General features: G+C 47.4%; 1 protein-coding gene across 1 annotated transcript in view; it reads right to left on the bottom strand.

Moving 5' to 3' along the window:
• The window catches only part of LOC144611374 (GRB2-related adapter protein 2-like), a 53580-nt gene extending 34396 nt beyond the window's left edge, over window positions 1-19184 (bottom strand). Inside the window, exon 1 of the mRNA XM_078430446.1 lies at window positions 19003-19184. Coding sequence (XP_078286572.1) covers window positions 19003-19080 — 78 coding nt within the window. The 5' untranslated portion in view covers window positions 19081-19184. The remainder of the gene's footprint in view (window positions 1-19002) is intronic.
• Between the last annotated feature and the right edge of the window lie 2444 nt (window positions 19185-21628).

Genomic DNA, 21628 nt, shown 5'->3' with positions numbered 1-21628 from the left:
CATAAGGGCCACATCTAACTCCCTCTTAAATATAGCCAATGAACTGGCCTCAACTACCTTCTGCGGCAGAGAATTCCACAGACTCACCACTCTCTGTGTGAAGAAATGTTTTCTCATCTCGGTCCTAAAAGACTTCCCCCTTATCCTTAAGCTGTGACCCCTGGTTCTGGACTTCCGAAACATCGGGAACAATCTTCCCGCATCTAGCCTCTCCAACCCCTTAAAATTTTTATATGTTTTAATTCTAAATTCCAGCGAGTATAAGCCCAGTCTATCCAGTCTTTCTTCATATGAAAGTCCTGCCTTCTTACTCATATCCCTTACACAAAACATAGGACCGTACAGCACAGGAGCAGGCCCTTCGGCCCACAATGTCCATACCGTACATGATGGCAACATAAGCTAATCTCCTCTTGATGTGCACATGATCCATAACCCTCCATTCCTTGCATATCCATCAGCTCATCATATATCAGCCACTATCGTATCTGCTTCCACCGACCCTGACAGCATGTTCCAGGTACCCACTACTCTGTGTGTAAAAAAAACTTGCTCCACACATCTATATAGATGTAGGTCAGATGTAGGTAGATGTATAGATGGTAGTTCAGGACTGCTAGTATTTGGTGATAGGATGGTTCAGTTGACTGATAACAAACAGCCTAATAATATGCTGCTGCAAGTATTTATCTCATTGTTCAGTTTTTGGTACAGATGACAATTAAACATTCTTGATTCCTTCTTAACTCATCGATATACTAAAACTCTCGTTTGTTTGTTTGTTTGTTTGTTCCTGAACCACGGACAAAAGGGTACGCGATAGCGCGGCAATTTTAGGCCCACCTTACGACCGTCATACCTTCGGTGCTAATGGAAGAAGCTTCATTGAAATTGGTGTTATATTTTTTAAGTTATTCACATTTTAAAGTTTAAATCTATCTCCTAGGGAGGGAGGGGAGAGGGAGGAGGGGAGGGAGGGAGGGGGGGAGGAGGGAGGATAATGGGGGTTGAGGGGGATGGATTGGGGGGAAGGGGAAGGGGAAGGGAGAGGGGAGCAGGGAGGGGGAGGGGAGAGAGGGAGGGGGAAGGGGGGAGGAGAGGGTGCTGCACCAATGCAGGAGAGGTTCGGGCCCAACGGGTCCATTTGGTCTAGTCTTCTCTAAACTTTGCCCTTCTCACCTTGAAGCTATGCCCTCTCATCATCATCAGCAGTCACTCGAAGCGAGTATGACTGTCCTCTCCATAGAGGACGCCTGTGCGTGACTTTGTTTAACGTGGGGAGACTGGTGCACAGACAGCCACCACACGGTCCTTGACAGATCTGGGTCAGGATCCAGTGGCATGGAGTCCAAGACGACCGGGGATCCTTTTCTGCTGCAGCCTTCATCCGCCTTCCCAGCGAGGAAACCGGCTCTTCGGCCCAACTCATCCGTGCCGACCAAGATACCCCATCCAAACTAGTCCCATTTCCCTGCATTTGGCCCATAACCCGCTAAATCTATCTTCTCTGAGTACCAGTCCAAGTGTTTTGTTTACAAATGGCATTGTGGCACTGCCTTAACCACTTCCTCCTGCAGCCGCCATCTTTGGAATCAGTCTAAAGTCTTTGTTGCACTCTTCTATGTCAAGTATATATTTTCTTAAGAGACCAAGACCGCTCACAACACTCCAGCTGCCATCTCTTCAACGCCTCGTGTAGTTGCAGTCACACATTCTCACCCAAGGAAAAGGATTCCTTTCTTTTGCAGCTCCTTTTTTCAGAATTTTAGACTTTAGAGATACAGCGCGGAAACACCACCATTCGGCCCACTGAGTCCACGCCGACCGGCGATCACCTCATACACCAGCACTACTCTATGCAATAGTTGGTCGAGGGCGACGGAGGAGACCATGCAGCAGCCTGGGGCTTACCTGGGCTTACCTGGATCCAGTACATCCAGGTGTCAGAGGTTATGGGGAGAAGGCAAGAGAATGGGGGTAGGAGGGAGAAAGAGATCAGCCATGATTGAATTCCAGAATAGACTTGAATTCCAGAGCAGACTACTCCAATAAAGTAGAATTAGAATGGCCTAATTCTACTCCTATTCCTTCTGACCTTATGATCTTATGATCCAGCATGTGGATTGGACTTTGGGCTTTTTATTTTCATTTGTAAATGGCGCCAATATATAGCAGTGGGTGCAAGAATCTCACTATGCAGTGCAAATGTGACAATAACGAACCATTGAATTAACCTCTTGCACTCAAATCCTCTTGCAATTAAGGCCAAATTCCCACTTGCCTCTTTACTGCTGGCTGCACCTGTATGTTTGCACACACTGACAGACACACTAGGGGCACCCAGTTCCCCTTGAGTGCCAATGTTTCCTGATCTACTTAAATAATACGCTACCTTTTTAGTTTCGTTTATTTTAGCTTAGAGATACAGAGCGGGGACAGATCCTTCTGCCCACTGAGTCCGCACCGACCAGCGATCCCCGCACATTAACACTACCCGACACACGCCAGGGACAATTATTACATTGAAACCAAGCCAATGAACTTACAAACTTGTACGTCTTTGGAGTGTGGAAGGAAACAAGATCTCGGAGAAAACCCACGCAGGTCACGGGGAGAACGTAAAACTCCGGACAGACAGCGCCCGTGGTCAGGATCGAACCCGGGTCTCTGGCGCTGTGAAGAAGTATTCTACCACTATGCCATCCCAATTCTTACTCATGTGTCTACCTTCACATTAATCCACATTAAACTGCATCAGCCATGTATTTGTCCACTTGTCCAGATTGTCCTGAGGCCTCAGTAGCTTCAGAGGTCAGCTGTTATCAGGCAGCTGAACCATCCACTTCCCAACTAGAGAGCAGTTCTGACCTACCATCTTCCTCATTGGAGACCCACGGACTATCTTTAATCGGACTTTACCTTGCACTAAACGTTGTACCCTTTATCCTAGACTGTGGAACAGCATCCCTCTCCCCATCAGAACTGCCCCCTCCATCGACTCCTTTAAGTCCAGGCTCAAAACCTATTTCTACTCCCTAGCGTTTGAGGCTCATTGAGGAGGCGCTGTGAACTGTTTGCGTGCTACTGTATGTTTCATTTTTTTCCTTAGTACCTAATCAGATGTACAGCACTTTGGTCAACATGGGTTGTTTTTAAATGTGCTATACAAATAAAATTGACTTGACTTGACTATATCTGTACACCGTGGACAGCTTGATTGTAATCGTGTATAGTCTCTTCACTGTCTGGATAGCCCGCAACAAAAAAGCTTTTCGCTGTACCACGGGACACGTGACAATAATAAACTGAACTGAACACAGTCCCAATCCTAGACACAAAAAGCTGGAGTACCTCAACGCGTCAGACAGCATCTCCGATTCCTTTTCTCCAGAGATGCTGCCTGACTCGCTGAGTTACTCCAGCTTTTGGAGTCTAGCTTCGGTTTAAACCAGCATCTGCAGTTCTTTCCTACACATTCCCAGTCCCGCTCGGTCGCACGTAATTGTTTCCAAATCAACTCGTGATTCCCCTCCTCCCTCTCGGTGTAATCCTGCGACTGAGCCAATATTGCTGCACAGGTCCCCCACAGATGTTCTGGCTTTACACTGTACCTCGGTACACGTGACAATAATAAAGCTAAACCTAAACCTTAAACCCAAGGTGCCACGTAAAGGGAATTGGAATAAAGTGGTCATGGAATAAAACCATTTGAAGTAAATGGTTATCAGAATGTTGATATGTGCACAGTATTAGCAAAAGGGCAGTACTGAGGGAGTGTCGCACTGCCAGAGGGGCAGTACTGAGGGAGTGCCGCACTGCCAGAGGGGCAGTACTGAAGGAGTGTCGCACTGCCAGAGGGGCAGTACTGAGGGAGTGCCGCACTGCCAGAGGGGCAGTACTGAGGGAGTGCCGCACTGCCAGAGGGGCAGTACTGAAGGAGTGTCGCACTGCCAGAGGGGCAGTACTGAGGCAGTGCCGCACTGTCAGAGGGCCAGTGCTGAGGGAGTGCCGCACTGCCAGAGGGGCAGTACTGAGAGAGAGTGATGCACTGCCAGAGGGGAAGTACTGAGAGAGAGTGCCGCACTGCCAGAGGGGCAGTATTGAGGGAGTGCAGCACTGCCAGAGGGGCAGTACTGAGAGAGAGTGACGCACTGCCAGAGGGGAAGTACTGAGAGAGAGTGACGCACTGCCAGAGAGGCAGTGCCACACTGCCAGAGGGGCAGTACTGAGGGAGCGCTGCACTGCCAGAGGGGCAGTACTGAGAGAGGGTGCCACACTGCCAGAGGGGCAGTACTGAGGGAGCACAGACTGTCAGAGGGGCAGTACTGAGGCAGTGCCACACTGCCAGAGGGGCAGTACTGAGGCAGTGCCACCCTGCCAGAGGAGCAGTACTGAGGGAGTGCCGCACTGTCAGAGGGGCAGTACTGAGGGAGTGCCACCCTGCCAGAGGAGCAGTACTGAGGGAGTGCCGCACTGTCAGAGGGGCAGTACTGAGGCAGTGCCACACTGCCAGAGGGGGCAGTACTGAGGCAGTGCCACCCTGCCAGAGGAGCAGTACTGAGGGAGTGCCGCACTGTCAGAGGGGCAGTACTGAGGCAGTGCCACACTGCCAGAGGGGCAGTACTGAGGCAGTGCCACCCTGCCAGAGGAGCAGTACTGAGGGAGTGCCGCACTGTCAGAGGGGCAGTACTGAGAGAGCGCCGCACCATTGGAACTGCAGTCCTCCAAATGAGACATAGAACCGAGGCAGTGTCTGCCTACTTTGTTATCATGGGATTTTTTTGTTTAGCATTAAATTTCTAATCTCCAATCTACCACTCGCAACACACCAAATCTCTTGCAAGATGTAGAGTTTATTTCTGTGTGCAAGTTTGCATCATCTGAAGCGTATTCAGTGCTGGGAGTGGGAAGTGTATTGGTTAGACCGCAACAGCTTGGCAGCAACTGTGACCTGACAAACTAACTCAGTTAAAGCTCCACTTGCACTCACTGTGATAAATTAGTCCTGGAATCAGCTTTTTTTTTAAATGACTCTCCTGGATTTGAGACCCTTGTATGTAAATTGTCACCAGTAAACCTACTTGGCTGGAAGACCAGCTAAGTTGAAAATAAATTAATTTTTCTTTTCTTTTTTCTCTCTCTCTCTCTCTCTCTCTCTCTCTCTCTCTCTCTCTCTCTCTCTCTCTCTCTCTCTCTCTCCTCTCTCTCTCTCTCTCTCTCTCTCTCTCTCTCTCTCTCTTCTCTCTCTCTCTCCTCTCTCTCTCTCTCTCTCTCTCTCTCTCTCTCTCTCTCTCTCTCTCTCTCTCTCTCTCTCTCTCTCTCTCTCTCTCTCTCTCTGTGTGCCTCTCCTCTGTGCCTCTCTCTGTGCCTCTCTGTCCTCTGTCCTGTCTCTCTCTCTCTCTCTCTCTCTCTCCTCTCTCTCTCTCCTGTCTGTCTCTTTCTCTCTCTCTCTCCCTGTCTCTCTCCCTCTCTCACTGTCTGTCTCTCTGTCTGTTAGTCTCCCTGTCTCTCTCTCTCTTTCGGTCAGTCTCTCTCCGTCTCTCTCTCCCCTCCTGTGTCCCTCTCCCTCCCTTTACCCCCCTCTCTCTCTGGTCAGGTCTCTCTGGTCTGTTAGTCTCCCTGTCTCTCTCTCTCCTGTCAGTCTCTCTCTCTGTCAGTCTCGCTCTGTCAGTCTCTCTCTATCTCTCTCTCTCTCTCTCTCTCTCTCTCTCTCTCTCTCTCTCTCTCTCTCTCTCTCTCTCTCTCTCTCTCTCTCTCTCGCTGTCCTCTCTCTCTCTCTCCCTCCCCCTCTCTCTCTGTCTGTCTCTCTCTGTCTGTTAGTCTCCCTGTCTCTCTCTCTCTGTCAGTCTCTCCGTCTCTCTCTCTCCTCTCCGTCTCTCTCTCTCTCCATCTCAATAGAAAGGGTAATTGGTGCAGGGTCTTTTACCCAGAGTAGGGACCACAAGAACCATGCAACATGGGTTTAAGGTGAGAGGGGAAGGATTTAATAGGAACCTGAGGAACAACATTTTCATACATAGGGTGGTGGGTCTATGGAACAGAACCGAACCGCCAGAGGAAGGTAGTTGAGGCAGGTACGAGAGCAACATTAAAAGACATTTGGACAGGTACATGAATAGGAAAGGTTTAGAGGTACAATAAAATTTGGATAGAACTCGTGTGTTGGATAGAACTAGTATACAGGGAGATTGCTGGTTGGCCTGAACTCGGTGGGCTGAAGGGCCTATTTCCAAGTAAACTAGTGCAAAGTAGTGTAAAGTAAAGTAAAGTAAAGCAAAGTAAAGTAAAGTAAAGGCAGAGTGGGCTTGAATAGTCCCATGGCCCACTGGTGCTGTTTTCCTCTGGTTATGTATCATTATCTCATCAGTCCCACCACTTATGGGAACTTGCTGTGTGCAAGTTGGCTGCTGCATCTCCCCACATTAGGACAGCATCTACAAAGTCTAACATTGCCAGCTGCAAAGCATGTTGGCCTGCGCCGGGACTGCAGATGGCATGATGAAATGAGAGGCCCACTGTGAAGTCTTCATGTGGACTACTAATTGTGAATGACTGTCATATGTTGAAAGACTGGAGCGACTAGGCTTGTACACGCTGGAATTTAGAAGGATGAGAGGGGATCTTATCGAAACGTATAAGATTATTAAGGGGTTGGACACGTTAGAGGCAGGAAAGATGTTCCCAATGTTGGGGGAGTCCAGAACCAGGGGCCACAGTTTAAGAATAAGGGGTAGGCCATTTAGAACGGAGATGAGGAAAAACTTTTTCAGTCAGAGAGTTATGAATCTGTGGAATTCTCTGCCTCAGAAGGCAGTGGAGGCCAATTCTCTGAATGCATTCAAGAGAGAGCTAGATAGAGCTCTTAAGGATAGCGGAGTCAGGGGGTATGGGGAGAGGGCAGGAACGGGGTACTGATTGAGAATGATCAGCCATGATCACATTGAATGGCGGTGCTGGCTCGAAGGGCTGAATGGCCTACTCCTGAACCTATTGTCTATTGATCAACCATGATCACATTGAATGGTGGTGCTGGCTCGAAGAGCTGAATGGCCTGCTCCTGCACCTATTGTCTATTGATCAGCCATGATCACATTGAATGGCGGTGCTGGCTCGAAGGGCCGAATGGCCTACTCCTGCACCTATTGTCTATTGACTAACGTGTTACAGTCCGGAGTCGAACTGCGGCTCTCCTCACAGTTTAAACAGCCATGTTACTCAGAAGGCCCATCTCGGCCACAGGGCATCTGCCTATCCACTCTACCACCATGGGGGAGAGAGGGGCAAGAATATCAGTAAACTCCAATGAGTAGACCTGTCCTAACCCATGGGTTTTGGAGCAAAACCAACATCTTTAGACTTTGGAGAAACAGCGCGGATAAAGGCCCTTCGGCCCACCGTGTCCGCGCCGTCCAGCGATCACCCCGTACACCAGCACCATCCTGCACACTAGGAACAAATTTACAATTTTACCGATGCCAATTAATCTACAAGTGGCGGCACGGTGGCGCAGCGGTAGAGTTGCTGCCTTACAGCGAATGCAGCGCCGGAGACACAGGTTCGATCCTGACTACGGGTGCCGTCTGTACGCAGTTTGTACGTTCTCCCCGTGACCTGCGTGGGTTTTCTCCGAGATCTTCGGTTTCCTCCCACACTCCAAAGACGTGCAGGTATGTAGGTTAATTGACTGGGTAATATGTTAAAAAAAAACTTGTCCCTGGTATGTGGAGGATAGTGTTATTGTGCGGGGATCGCTGGGCGGCACGGACTCGGTGGGCTGAAGGGCCTGTTTCTGCGCTGTATCTCTAAATCTAAAATCTAAATCAAACCAGCGCGTCCATGGAATGAGGGAGGAAATCGGAATACCGGGAGAAAACCCGCTCGGTCACAGGGAGAACGTACAAACTCCACACAGACAGCACCGAACCTGGGTCTCTGGCGCTGTGAGGCAGCAGCTCTACCGCTAAGCCATTGTGCCGTCTCTCATGGTTCAATGATGCTTTTATTGTCACCATGTGCAAACGCACAGTGAAATAATTTTCTTGCATACAGTCCAGTAGGGTACTGCCATACGTAAGCACATGCCCGATTAGCAACGTGTACAGAAACAGTCCACTGTGCCCAGCTTGCCATTTTGTTTACAATATTTTGTTTACTGTCTGCCATTTGGAAGAAAATTGCTCAAAACCAGAAAATATGCAGAATCTCTGAATATCAGGGATGTCTGAAGCTTTGCAATCTAAAGCAGATCTGTCACGCACATTGTGTCACACTTGCACACACATTAGGCACTCTTACACACGAGCACACACACACACGCTCATCCACTGTCACATCTGACAGATTGCCTGGTTCACTGTTAAAATTGCCACTGTCACATTATTATTAATTTGTCTGTTTTTATATATATGCATGTGTCTGTGTACATAAACATATAAACAGACTATATATATATACATTTATATATATAGAAACATAGACATAGAAAATAGTTGCAGGAGGAGGCCATTTGGCCCTTCGAGCCAGCACCGACCGCCATTCATCGTGATCATGGCTGATCATCCACAATCAGTAACCAGTGCCTGCCTTCTCCCCATATCCCTTGATTCCGCCAGCCCACAGAGCTCTATCTAACTCTCTTTTGAATTCATCCAGTGAATTGGCCTCTACTGCCTTCTGTGGCAGAGAATTCCACAAATTCACAACTCTCTGGGTGAAAAAGTTTTTTCTCGTCCCAGTATGATATATATCACACACATATATATACACGTATGTACATACATGCATGTATATATGCATATATATGCATGTGTGTGTGTGAAAACATGTGTATATGTATAACTATAGATATATATGTGTGTTTGTGTACACGTGTGTGTATACACAAGCAGACATGCACACACATATATATATATAGTTATACGTACACGCACACCCATATATATACACACACACATATATATATATATATATACACACACACACACATATATATATACATATGTGCATATACATATATATATGCACATACACACACGCACATATATGTGTGTGTGTATGTGCATATATATATGTATATGCATATATATATGTATATATATTTGTGTGTATGTATGTGTCTATATAACTATATATATGTGTGTGCATGTGTGTTTGTGTATACACACACGTGTACACAAACACATATATATCTATAGTTATACATATACACACATGTATATGTACACAAATATGTGTGCGTGTGTGTGTGTGTGTCTGTGTGTATGCGTGTGTCTGTGTTTGTGTGTGTGTATATATTCTGAACTTTTGTTGTTGTTGATTATGGGTTTTACAGAGTATATGTTTTGCTGCTGCAAGTGAGAACTTCTGAAGAAGAAAGTCTGAAGAAGGGTCTCAACCTGAAACACCACCCATTCCTTCTCTCCAGAGATGCTGCCTGTCGAGCTGAGTTACTCCAGCATTTTGTGCCTATCTTCGATTTAAACCAGCACCTGCAGTTCTTTTCTACATAGTGAGAACTCCATTGTTCGGGACTTAGGACAATAAAACATTCTTGACTTGGCTCTTGACTCAGTGACTCCAGAGTAATTATAATAACGCTTCAGTTGGAAATAAGCATCCAGTAAAAATGCCACGCAAGGAAACTGAAAGCAAAAAAAAAATGGGCACTTATAGCCAACAAAATAATGAGACTTTGGTGCGATGAAGTTCCTTTTAGTCAGGTTCTCTGATTTGCATTGAGCTGGGAAACAACACTGCTCAAAATGGAACACAGGGTCGAAGGTTCCCCTAAACTGAGCGCCACTGTGGTAGAGTTGCTGCCTCACAGCGCCAGTGACCTGGGTTCGATCCTGACTACGGGTGCTGTCTGCACAGAGTTTGCACGTTCTCTCTGTGACTGGGTGGGTTGTCTCCGGGCGCTCCGGTTTCCTCCCACACTCCAAATACGAGCACATTTGCAGGTTAAGGGGAACGATCACGCGGATGATTGGGTTAAAGTACGATGAGCATTTGACAGCACTGGGCCTGCACTCTCTGGAGTTTAAAAGGATGAGGAGGGACCTCATTCAAACTTACCAAATAGTGTAAGACAATAGACAATAGGTGCAGGAGGAGGCCATTCGGCCCTTCAAGCCAGCACTGCCATTCAATGTGATCATGGCTGATCATTCTCAATCAGTACCCCGTTCCTGCCTTCTCCCCATACCCCGCTATCCTTAAGAGTTCTATCTAGCTCTCTCTTGAATGCATTCAGAGAATTGGCCTCCATTGCCTTCTGAGGCAGAGAATTCCAGATTCACAACTCTCTGACTGAAAAAGTTTTTCCTCATCTCAGTTCTAAATGGCCTACCCCTTATTCTTAAACTGTGGTCCCTGGTTCTGGACTCCCCCAACATTGGGAACATGTTTCCTGCCTCTAACGTGTTCAACCCCTTAATAATCTTATACGTTTCGATAAGATCTCCTCTCATCCTTCTAAATTCCAGTGTATACAAGCCTAGTCGTTCCAGTCTTTCGACATATGATAGTCCCACCATTCCGGGAATTAACCTAGTAAACCTACGCTGCACGCCCTCAATAGCAAGAAGGCCTGGATAGAGTGGATGTAGGGAGGATGTTTCCACTAGTGGGAGAGTCCAGGACCAGAGGGCATAGCCTTAGAACAACAGTACATACCTTTAGAAAGAGGAGGAGGTGCAATTTCTTTGGGTTAGAGGGTGGTGAATCTTTGGAATTCATTGCCACAGACGGCTGTCATTGGGTATTTATAAGGCGGAGATTGACAGATTCTTGATTTGTAAGGGTGTCAAGTGTTACGGGGAGAAGGCAAGAGAAAGGAAAGGGTTGAGAGGGAATGGTAGATCAGCCATGATTGAATGGCAGTCAACTTGATGGGTAAATCGTCTAATTCTCTCCTAGGATTTATGATAGTTTTTATGCTGTTTCATGATCATTTGTCACAGTTTTTTTTCTTATTTTCACATCATTAACTAATTTTAAGTTGATGGATTTTGAACTTAAATTGTTACACAGATGGATATGCAGGGAATGGAGGGGTATGGATCATGGGGAGGCAGAGGAGATTCGTTTAACTTGGCTTCATGTTCAGCTCAGACATTCTGGGCCAAAGGGCCTGTTCTTGTGCTGTACGTTCATAAGTCAAAGGAGCAGAATGAGGCCATTCAGCCCATCGAGTCTTCTCCGCTTTTCAATCGTGGCTGATCTTTCTTTCCCTCTCAACCCCATTCTCCTGCCTTCTCCCCATAAATTTTGACACCCGTATTAAAGAACTATACTGTTCTATGTTCACTCCAATTGATTGGAAATATTTTCCAATTACTCACGATATAGGAGACCATTCGGCCCAGTGGGTCTATGCTGGCCCTCAAAGCCTTCGCATCATTTGCCTTCTCCAGTTTATTTCCCTGTAACATGTTCCCACGTGTCCATCCAGTTCACCCAACAAAATATTTTGCCCAGAGTAGTTAAATCGAGAACCAGAGGACATAGGTTTAAGGTGAGGGGGAAAGATTTAGTAGGAACCCAAGGGGTAACTTTTTTTACACAAAAGTTGTGGGTGTATGGAACAGACTTCCAGAGAAGATAGCTGGGGCAGGTACTACCATAACATTTAGATTTTTAGATTTAGAGATACAGCGCAGAAACAGGCCCTTCGGCCCACCGGGTCCACGCCACCCAGCGATCCCCGCACACTAACACTATCCTACACCCACTAGGGACGATTTTTTTAAACATTTGCCCAGCCAATTAACCTAAAAAAAACCTGTACGTCTTTGGAGTGTGGGAGGAAACAGAAGATATCGGAGAAAACCCACGCAGGTCACGGGGAGAACGTAAAAACTCCGTACAGTACAGCGCCCGTAGTCAGGATCGAACCTGAGTCTCCGGCACTGCATTCGCTGTAAGGCAGCAACTCTACCGCTGCGCCACCGTGCCGCAATTTAAGAGACAGTTGGACAGATACATGGACAGGACAGATTTAGAGGGTTATTATGGACCAAATGTGGGCAGGTCGGATTAGTGTAGATAAGGCATGTTGGCCGGCGTGGGCTAGTTGGGCCGCAGGGCCTGTTTCCACCCTGTATGACTCCTTGATTATAACATGCAAACTCTACACAGACAGCAGCGGTGGACAGAGTGGAACCCGGGTTGCTGGAGCTGTGAAGCAGCAGCTCTAATGACAGCAGCCGTTCTGTCTCTGATGTGGAGTTTGATGCGAATATGCCAGAATGCTGATATTGGAAGCTGCATCTATCAAGATAAGGGCTGGTTTTAGAGGTTTTTTTTCTCATTCTCAGGACTTTAAGATCCAACACTTTAAAGAATTAAACGGTGGCGCAGCGGTAGAGTTGCTGCCTTACAGCGAATGCAGCGTTGGAGACTCAGGTTCGATCCTGACTACGGGCACCGTCTGTACGGAGTTTGTACGTTCTCCCCGTGACCTGCATGGGTTTTCTCCGAGATCTTCGGTTTCCTCCCACACTCCAAAGACGTGCAGGTATGTAGGTTAATTGACTGGGTAAATGTTTTAAAAAATTGTCCCGTGTGTGTGTAGGATAGTGTTAGTGTGCGGGGATCGCTGGGCGGTGCGGATTCGGTGGGCCGAAGGGCCTGTTTCCGCGCTGTATCTCTAAACTTAAATCTAAAAATCTACTCTAAAAAGACACAAAATGCCGGAGTAACTCAGCGGGTCAGGCAACATCTCAGGTGAGAAGGAACGGGTGACGTTTCGGGTCAAGACCCTTCTTCAGACTACCCAAGTGAAATGCGAGGTGCTATTCCTCCAATTTGCGCTGGGCCTCACTCTGACAACGGAGGAGGCCCAGCCCAGGACAGAAAGGTCAGATTGGGAAATGGAGGGGGAGTTGAAGTGCTGAGCCACTGGGAGATCAGGTTGGTTAAGACGGACTGGGCGGAGGTGGAGCTGGAATCCACGAGGTTAAAGATGGATGCGCAGGCAAGTCCCGAGAAAACAAATATGGCTGTGGTAGCGAGTCTGGGTTCAAAACGTGGTGGTAGAGTTGGAGGTTGTCCCGCCCCCCTCCCCCCCTGACATCAGTCTGAAGAAGGGTCCTGACTCGAAACGTCACCCATTCCTTCTCTCCAGAGATGCTGCCTGACCCGCTTAGTTACTCCAGCATTTTGTGTCTACCGTGCAGAGTATGAGGTGTTCCTCCAGTTTGCATGTGGCCTCACTCACATCAATGGTGTTCTAACTGAGGTTCGGAGAACTGAGTGGGTTGAAAGGCCTTAATTAATTAGCCTCAATGCAATGCAAATCAATTCTAAATGCTAACCTTATTTTTCTGTCAAGCCCCCACCACAACCTCAAATGCCTTGTCCCAGTTTGCAAACCACAAGGTGTACTAAAGAAACTCAACTGACAAAACCCCAGCTGGGAGAGAAAGAACCCTCTGAGCGATTTGGGGTTTGAAAGAGTCCGGGTGGGGGTGGGTGGGGGGTGCATCTGAACCTGTTCGAAGTATCTTGCCTCGAACAGGCAAGTGGGGTTTTATCGTAAAGTTCAGGCCTCTGGTTTACAGTAGATGCAGGAGATGGCCATTTGGCCCTTCGAGTCACGTTAATAAGAGATAGGATCAGAATTAGGCCATTCGACCCATCGTCTACTCTGCCATTCAATCACGGCGGATCTATCTTTCCCACTTAACCCCATTCTCCCCGTAACCCCTGACACCTGTACTAATCAAGAATCTATCTATCTCTGCCTTAAAAATATCCACTGACCTGGCCTCCACAGCCTTCTGTGGCAATAATTCCACAGATTCACCACCCTCAGACTAAAGACATTTCTCCTCATTTTCCTGAAGGAACATCCTTTAATTCTGAGGATATGATCTCTGGTCCTAGACTTTCCCCATTAGTGGAAACATCCTCTCCACATCCACGCTATCCAGGCCTTTCACTCCACTATTTCACTATTCATTCCAACCTTGGCTACTCTGCTGCCAAGAGTTTGCCACCTGTTTGCCCCAGCTGCATATTCTTTGATTGCCTTATCATCCACAAAGCTGTTGTTTGCCTTTTCTGAACAAAATCCTTAACTGAGCCCCTCACAGTCCTGCAGGGGATAGAACTCCAAAGAATCACCACTGGCGGTGTGAAGAGATTTCTTCTCATCTCATCGGGCAGCAGAGTGGCGCAGAGTGGCACAGAGTGGCACAGAGTGGCGCAGAGTGGCGCAGCGGTAAAGCTGCAGCCTTTTAGCGCGGAGTAACTCAGCGGACCGGGCAGCATCTCTGGAGAAAAAGAATAGGTGACTTTTCGGGTCTAGTAGGGTCTGAAGAAGGATCTCCACCCGAAAATGTACCTATTCCTTTTGACCCACCATGTGTCAGCAGAGTGCCACTGTGGCTAGCAATGATGACTTCCATAGTTGAATAGCCTACTGTCCATTGAATAGCCTACTGTCCATTGAATAGCCTACTGTCCATTGATGTTTCAGCTCAGAGACAGGCAGGGCTGGGGCAGGGTAGGAGACTTTGGAAAGGTGTGAAAAATAGATTGGAGGCAAACCGGACTAACGATCCTTTAAATCCTTTGGAATTGTTGTTATCAGGAACACACACCCAATCTAGATCAAAGCAAAGTCGCCAGCTGAGACAGCAAACTGTGCAAAGTCTCACCTGCAATAAAACCCATTAAGAAGAAGTGGTTTTATTATTTTATAGATTTATAGGCATTGCCAGCAATCCACAATTTTTTTCTCTATCCTTTCCAAATCACCCTTGAATTGTTTGTCTTGCAAACAGGAAAGTTAAGAATCAGTCATATTCCAGTGGATCTTACACAAAACCGGACCACAGAGAGGACAGATTCCATTCCCAGCACTGCGACAGACGGATGTTTATGATGATCTAATTGTTTCATGGTCACCATTTCTAACATCGGCTTTATGTTCCTTATTTCCTTGATGAACTGAACTTAAATTCCACTGATACGGCCAATTATTAATTCAGTAACATAAATAACTTTACACCCTAACTTATTCTAAGCAGTTTTTAAAAATTACTTTCTCTTCATGCATTTTGACCGTAAGTCGTAGGAGCAGAATTAGGCCATTAAGCCCATCGAGTCTGTTTAGTTTTTAGTTTAGTTTAGAGATACAGTGCGGAAACAGGCCCTTTCGGCCCACCGGGTCCACACCGACCAGCGATCCCCGCACATTAACACTATCCTATACCCACAAAGGACCATTTTTTAAAAACATTTACCAAGTCAATTAACCTACAAACCTGTACGTCTTTGGAGTGTGAGAGGAAACCGAAGATCTCGGAGAAAACCCACGCAGGTCACGGGGAGAACGTACAAACTTCGTACCGACAGCGTCGGTGGTCGGAATCGAACCCAGGACTTCGACGCTGCATTCGCTGTAAGGCAGCAACTCTACCGCTGCGCCCATCAATCTGCCGTTCGATCATGCTTGATCTATTTTGCCCTCTTAACCCCATTCTCCTGTCTTCTCCCGGTAACCTTTGACACCCTCACTAATTAAGATATGTTTGGTTTAGAATTAAAGCATGCAAACAGGTCCTTCGGCCCACCGAGTCCACACCGACCATTGATTGCCCGTACACACTAATGTAGAGGATAAAGTTTAGTGTAGAGGTACAGCATGGAAACCGGCAATGTGGCCCACGGAATCCGCGCCATCCAGCAATCACTGCATACAGTAGTTCTATCCTGCACACGAGGAACAATTTACAGAAGCCAATTAACCTACAAACCAGCACATGTTTGGAGTGTAGGAAGGAAACCAGAGCACCTGGAGAAAACCCACAGGGTCACAGGGAGATCGTACAAACTCCCTACAGACAGCACCCGTGGTCAGGATCGAACCCGGGTCTTTGGTGTAGCAAGGCAGCAATTCTACAGCTGCGCCACTGTGCCACAGTTGTTGGATAGCCTCTAATATATGGCGCGTAGAACAAAGGAGACGAGTTGGAAGCGCGCTGGAACTCAGAAAGCCGAGTGTAACAAAGACACAGAGGATGGTTTCATATGCCGATGAACAAAGAAAGGTCGGTGTTTTCATTTAAAAATCAAACAAAAATCCAGACACTGAAAACCTGAAATAGAAACTGAAAATGCGGGAAAAACTCAACAGGTCAGGTAGCATCCATGGAGAGAGAAAAACAGTCGATGTGTTCGGACTGCGACATCCTCATGCTACCAACGGGTCACGGGTCTGTAATGTTGATTGTTTCACTTTTCACAGACACGGTCCGAGATGCTGAGACATTCCAGCATTTTAAATTTTTATTTCAGATTTAAGTTACATTCTTACCATTTTGACCTGGTGGTTCTTCACTTTTATAAAAAGAGGGCATTTGTTGAACCTTAGTGAGAATCCCCGTCTTAAATTATCAAGGGGAGTGTGGCACAGTGGCGTAATGGTCGAGCTGCTGCCTTACAGCGCCAGAGACCCGTGTTCGATCCTGACTACAGGTGTTGACCGCACGGAGTTTGTACGTTCTCCCTGTGACCGCGTGGGTTTTCTCCGGGTGCTCCGGTTTCCCCCCACACTCCAAAGACGTACAGGTTTGTAGGTTAATTGGCTTCGGGAAAAATTGAAAATTGTCCCAAGTGTGTAGGATAGTGACAGTGTGCGGGGTGATCTCTGGTTGGCACAGTCTCGGTGGGCTGATGGGCCTGTTTCCGCGCTGTATCTCTAAAGTAAGGTCTAAAGTGGAGAGAGTTCAAGGCGAGCTGCCTGGTAAATGAACGTAGGAAGTTAAAAGTTGTTTGAAATATTTCTGCCTCCCCTCCTCAAACAAAACATTGCCAACATTCATCATGCCCGCTGTTCACAGGGTGTTGAAAGTTGTACATCAGTGCCAATCCAGATTCTAACCCTGGACCCGAGATCCTTGCAAATTGAGACATCAGCATAAAACACAAACCGCAAGTTAGAAAACATAGAAAATAGGTGCAGGAGGTGGCCATTTGGCCCTTCGAGCCAGCACCGCCATCCATTGTGATCATGGCTGATCATCCACAATCAGTAAACCTGTGCCTGCCTTCTCCCCGTATCCCCTGATTTCACTAGCCCCTAGAGCTCTATCTAACTACAAGATAATCTTTTAATCTTTCTTATTCAAAACTCTCCTGTGCAGATAGAGCCATAGAGCCTTCGGCCCGACTTGCCCACGCCGGCCAACATGTCCCATCTACACCAGTCCCACCTGCCTGCGTTTGGCCATATCCCTCTAAACCTCTCCTATCCATGTTCCCATCTTAAACTTTGTGATGGCCCCTGCCTCAACTACCTTCTCCGGAAGTTCGTTCCACACACTCACTACCCTTTGTGTGAAAAAGTGACCCCAGGTTCCAATTAACTCTTCCCCCCCCACCCCACCCCACCCCCCCCCCCCACCCCCCCCCCCCCACCTTAAACCCATGTCCTCTGGTTCTTGATTCCAAAACTCTATGCCTAATTTCACCTCAGGAAAAGGAAATGCAGGGAAATGCTGTCTCAAGTAAAGCCAAACGCGGTGTCCTCTGCTTTCAGTCCCTGTTGCCCCCCTGAATTTAATCGCCCGAGTCGCAAGCTCTAGGCGACCATCCTTGAACCTCTCGGTCTGTTACTCTCCTTAAAATCCAGCTCTCTGACCAAGCTTAATGCTGGAAACACTGCAGCTCAGGCAGCACCCAACAGTTTTAATGGGGGGGGGGGGGGGGGGGGGGCAACAAAAATATGAACACCCTCACCACACATGATATGTGGCCAGTGATTGATCTCTGACCAAGACTTTGATCATCTGTCCTGTTTAGTTTAGTTTAGTTCAGAGATACAGTGTGCAAACAGGCCCTTCAGCCCACCGCGTTCGCTCCGACCATGATCAGCCATACACTAGTTCCATCGTACACACTAGGAACGATTTACTGAAGCCAATTAATCTACAAACCTGCACATCTTTGGAAGACAATAGACAATAGACAATAGATGCAGGAGTAGGCCATTCGGCCCTTCGAGCCAGCTTCGCCATTCAATGTGATCATGGCTGATCATTCTCAATCAGTACCCCGTTCCTGCCTTCTCCCCATACCCCCTGACTCCGCTATTCCGTAAGAGCTCTATCTAGCTCTCTCTTGAATGCATTCAGAGAATTGGCCTCCACTGTCTTCTGAGGCAGAGAATTCCACGGTGGGAGAAAAGCGGAGCATCCGGAGAAAACCAAAGCGGTCACAGGGAGAACGTGCAAACTCTGTACAGACAGGACCCATAGTCAGGATCGAACCCGAGTCTCTGGCGCTGGAAGACAGCAACATTACCGCTGTGCCACTATGCCGACTGTTATCTGTCTCTTGCAAGGTTAAAAATGTTTTTGAATTATTCTTTGGTGCAGTCGATATATAATTTCAGTTGTTGACGTTCAGTTAGAAAATCTTTAACTCGAGCATTCATTATAAATCTTTTGAGCTTCATGACCAGACAATTGTGCAAGACATCCCAGAACTCTACGTTTAACAGACGATAACATTGTCTAGAATTACTAACAGGTCAACCTTGTTCTACGAAGGATCTGAAGAAGAAGGGTCTCGACCCGAAACGTCACCCATCCCTTCTCTCCTGAGATGCTGCCTGACCTGCTGAGTTACTCCAGCATTTTGTGAATAAATACCAAGGATCTGAAGGGAAGACACAAAGAGCTGGGGTAACTCAGCAGGCCTGGCAGCATCACCGGGGAACATGGACAGGTGAGGTTTCGTGTTGGGACCCTTCTTCAGACCGACCGACAATCTCACCTATCCCATGTTCTCCGGGGATGCTGCCTTACCCGTTGAGTTACTCGGACACTTAGTGTCTTTCCCTGGTTAACCAGCATTTGCAGTTCCTTTGTTCTACCATCTCAAGTTTTGTTTCTCTCTGCTTTGGGGCTGAGGATAAGATGGATTGTGAATTTCATAACGAGCAACATAACCTTGGTCAGGACATCGGCATGTGAAGGGTGACTGCCTTACCTTAAGGATGTCGTCCTTCCTGAAGCTCAACTCGTCCTCTCCAGCCCCAGTGAACTCGTATTTGGCGACAGCCTCCATTCAGGACACCCTCAAGAGGAAGCTCTCCGTTCTCGAGCTAACCTAAAGGCTCCAAACATCAAGCGGGGAGGAGAATCCTTTGATAGACAAGCTCCCTGAGGGTGTCCGTGGTGTGTAAGCGTAGAGCAAGAGGGACTGAGGGGAAGTGGCGTTGGAGGGAGGAGGAGGGAGGGGGTGGGGGTGGGGGGTTAGGAGGAGAGGCAGAGGAGGGAGGGCAGCAGAAAGCCTTGTTTCAGTGTTGCACAAGCTTGCATGCACCAAAGGCTCCAGATGGTTTCATCGCACATCGAAGTGTTCCCAAACCGCAAGACGGCAGATACTGATTGAAGGAGAAACACAAGACCCTAGCCTCTTTTGCGATTCGTCGAAAGATGATACAGAGAGAGAGAGAGAGAGAGAGAGAGAGAGAGAGAGAGAGAGAGAGTGAGAGAGAGAGAGAGAGAAAACTGGGTATTACCTCATCCGCTTGTGCAGGAAAACCACAACCTAATTGCTGAGTTTCAACTGGGGGGTGGGTCTCAGTCATGTCAATGCTCCTCAGAACCAGTTACACAAAGCACTAACCTTCAAAACTTTTAAAACAGGCAAGATCCAGGGTGGATTTAGGGCAGAACTGTCCCTTGCCTAGTCAGCACAATTTCTCTTCCTCTGCCACAAGTCCTGATGCTCAGAAATCGGAGGGATTTTTTTTCTCAAAACCAGTTGTCTCCAATAGTGCAAAGATGTGTTTTAAGCGGCCTCTGTTTCCTGTCACATGCAGCCACCGCACGCCATGAGGTCTCACTGCCTGCAAGACGAGGGAGCAGAATTGGCGCGAATTCGGCCCTTCGAGTCGGAGTCTGTAGCCAAAGGGGGGTTGTGAATCTGTGGAGTTCACTGCCACGAACGGCGGTGGAGGCCAAGTCATGGGGTATTGAAGGATGAGAGGGGATCTTATCGAAACGTATAACATTATTAAGGGGTTGGACACGTTAGAGGCAGGAAACATGTTCCCAATGTTGGGGGAGTCCAGAACAAGGGGCCACAGTTTAAGAATAAGGGGTAGGCCATTTAGAAATGAGACGAGGAAAAACTTTTTCAGTCAGAGAGTTGTGAATCTGTGGAATTCTCTGCCTCAGAAGGCAGTGGAGGCCAATTCTCTGAATGCATTCAAGAGAGAGCTAGATAGAGCTCTTAAGGAATAGCGGAGTCAGGGGGTATGGGGAGAAGGCAGGAACGGGGTACTGATTGAGAATGATCAGCCATGATCACATTGAATGGCGATGCTGGCTCGAAGGGCCGAATGGCCTCCTCCTGCACCTATTGTCTATTGGTATTTTTAGGGCGGAGGTTGGCAGGTCCTTGTTAGTAAGTGTGTCAAAGGTTACAGGGAGCAGGCAGGAGAATGGGGTTGAGAGGTTGAAAAAAAATTAGCCGTTATTGAATGGTGGAGCAGACTCGAAGGGTCGAATGGCATAATTCTGCTGCTACTTATGAATTAACAAACTTATGATTCCACTCTGCCATTCAATCATGGCTGATCTATTTTTCCCTTTCAACCCCTTTCTCCCATCTTATCCCCATAGCCCTCGACACACTTACTAATCTAGACCTATCAATCTTCGCTTTAAAAATACCAATGACCTGGCCACTACAGCCATCTGTGCCAATGAATTCCACAGATTCACCACCCTCTGGCTGAGGAAATTCCTTCTCATCTCCTTTCTGTTCATCCATCTCTAATGTTCTTCATTGGTGGTACTAAGGACTCAACAGGCCAAATGGCCTTCTTTCGTGCTGTAACCATTTTATATTCATGGTCATAGTGAGATGTAGCATGAAACAAGCCCTTAGCCTAACTGATTCCATGCTGACCATTGAGCACCCATTTACACTTACCATACCCAAAGACACAACAGGTTACAGATAGAGTCATAGAGTGATACAGTGTGGAAGCAGGCCTTTCGGCCCAACTTGCCCACACATGAAAACATGTCCCAGCGACACTAGTCCCACCTGCCCGTGTTTGGTCCATATTCCTCCAAACCTGTCCTATCCATGTACCTGTCCAACTGTTTCTTAAATGTTGGGATAGTCAACTTGCTTGAATCTGGAAGAAAATAAAAGCAAACTGCTGGATGAACTCAGCGGGTTATGCAGCTTCCGTGGAGGGAAATGGACACTTAATATTTCAGGTCAATACTTCCAGTCCAGAGGCAGGGTCTTAACCCAAAATGTCAACCATTAATTGGCCTCCGCAGATGCTGCCTGACGCACGGAGATCCATCAGCAGTACACAAAGGCCATTTTTTTCCTCTTCATTCCCATCACTCACCTGTGCACTAAGGATAATTTACCACGTAGGTGCAATTAATATTCCAGAGCATCTTTCGGAAGCAAAAGGAAACCAAAACAATTACCCACAGAGCAGTCACAGAGAGAACCTGCAAACTCCACACAGAAAGTAGAGGCGGTTGGGATTGAATCCAGGTTACTGAAACCTTGAGGCAACAACTCTACACCTCCTAGGCAATATTAGAGAGCAATTTATCAGGATGCATTACAGCAT

The sequence above is a fragment of the Rhinoraja longicauda genome, chromosome 40 (assembly GCF_053455715.1).
Source record: "Rhinoraja longicauda isolate Sanriku21f chromosome 40, sRhiLon1.1, whole genome shotgun sequence".
Classification (NCBI taxonomy): Eukaryota; Metazoa; Chordata; class Chondrichthyes; order Rajiformes; family Arhynchobatidae; genus Rhinoraja; species Rhinoraja longicauda.
This window is presented reverse-complemented; position numbering and strand designations above follow the sequence as displayed.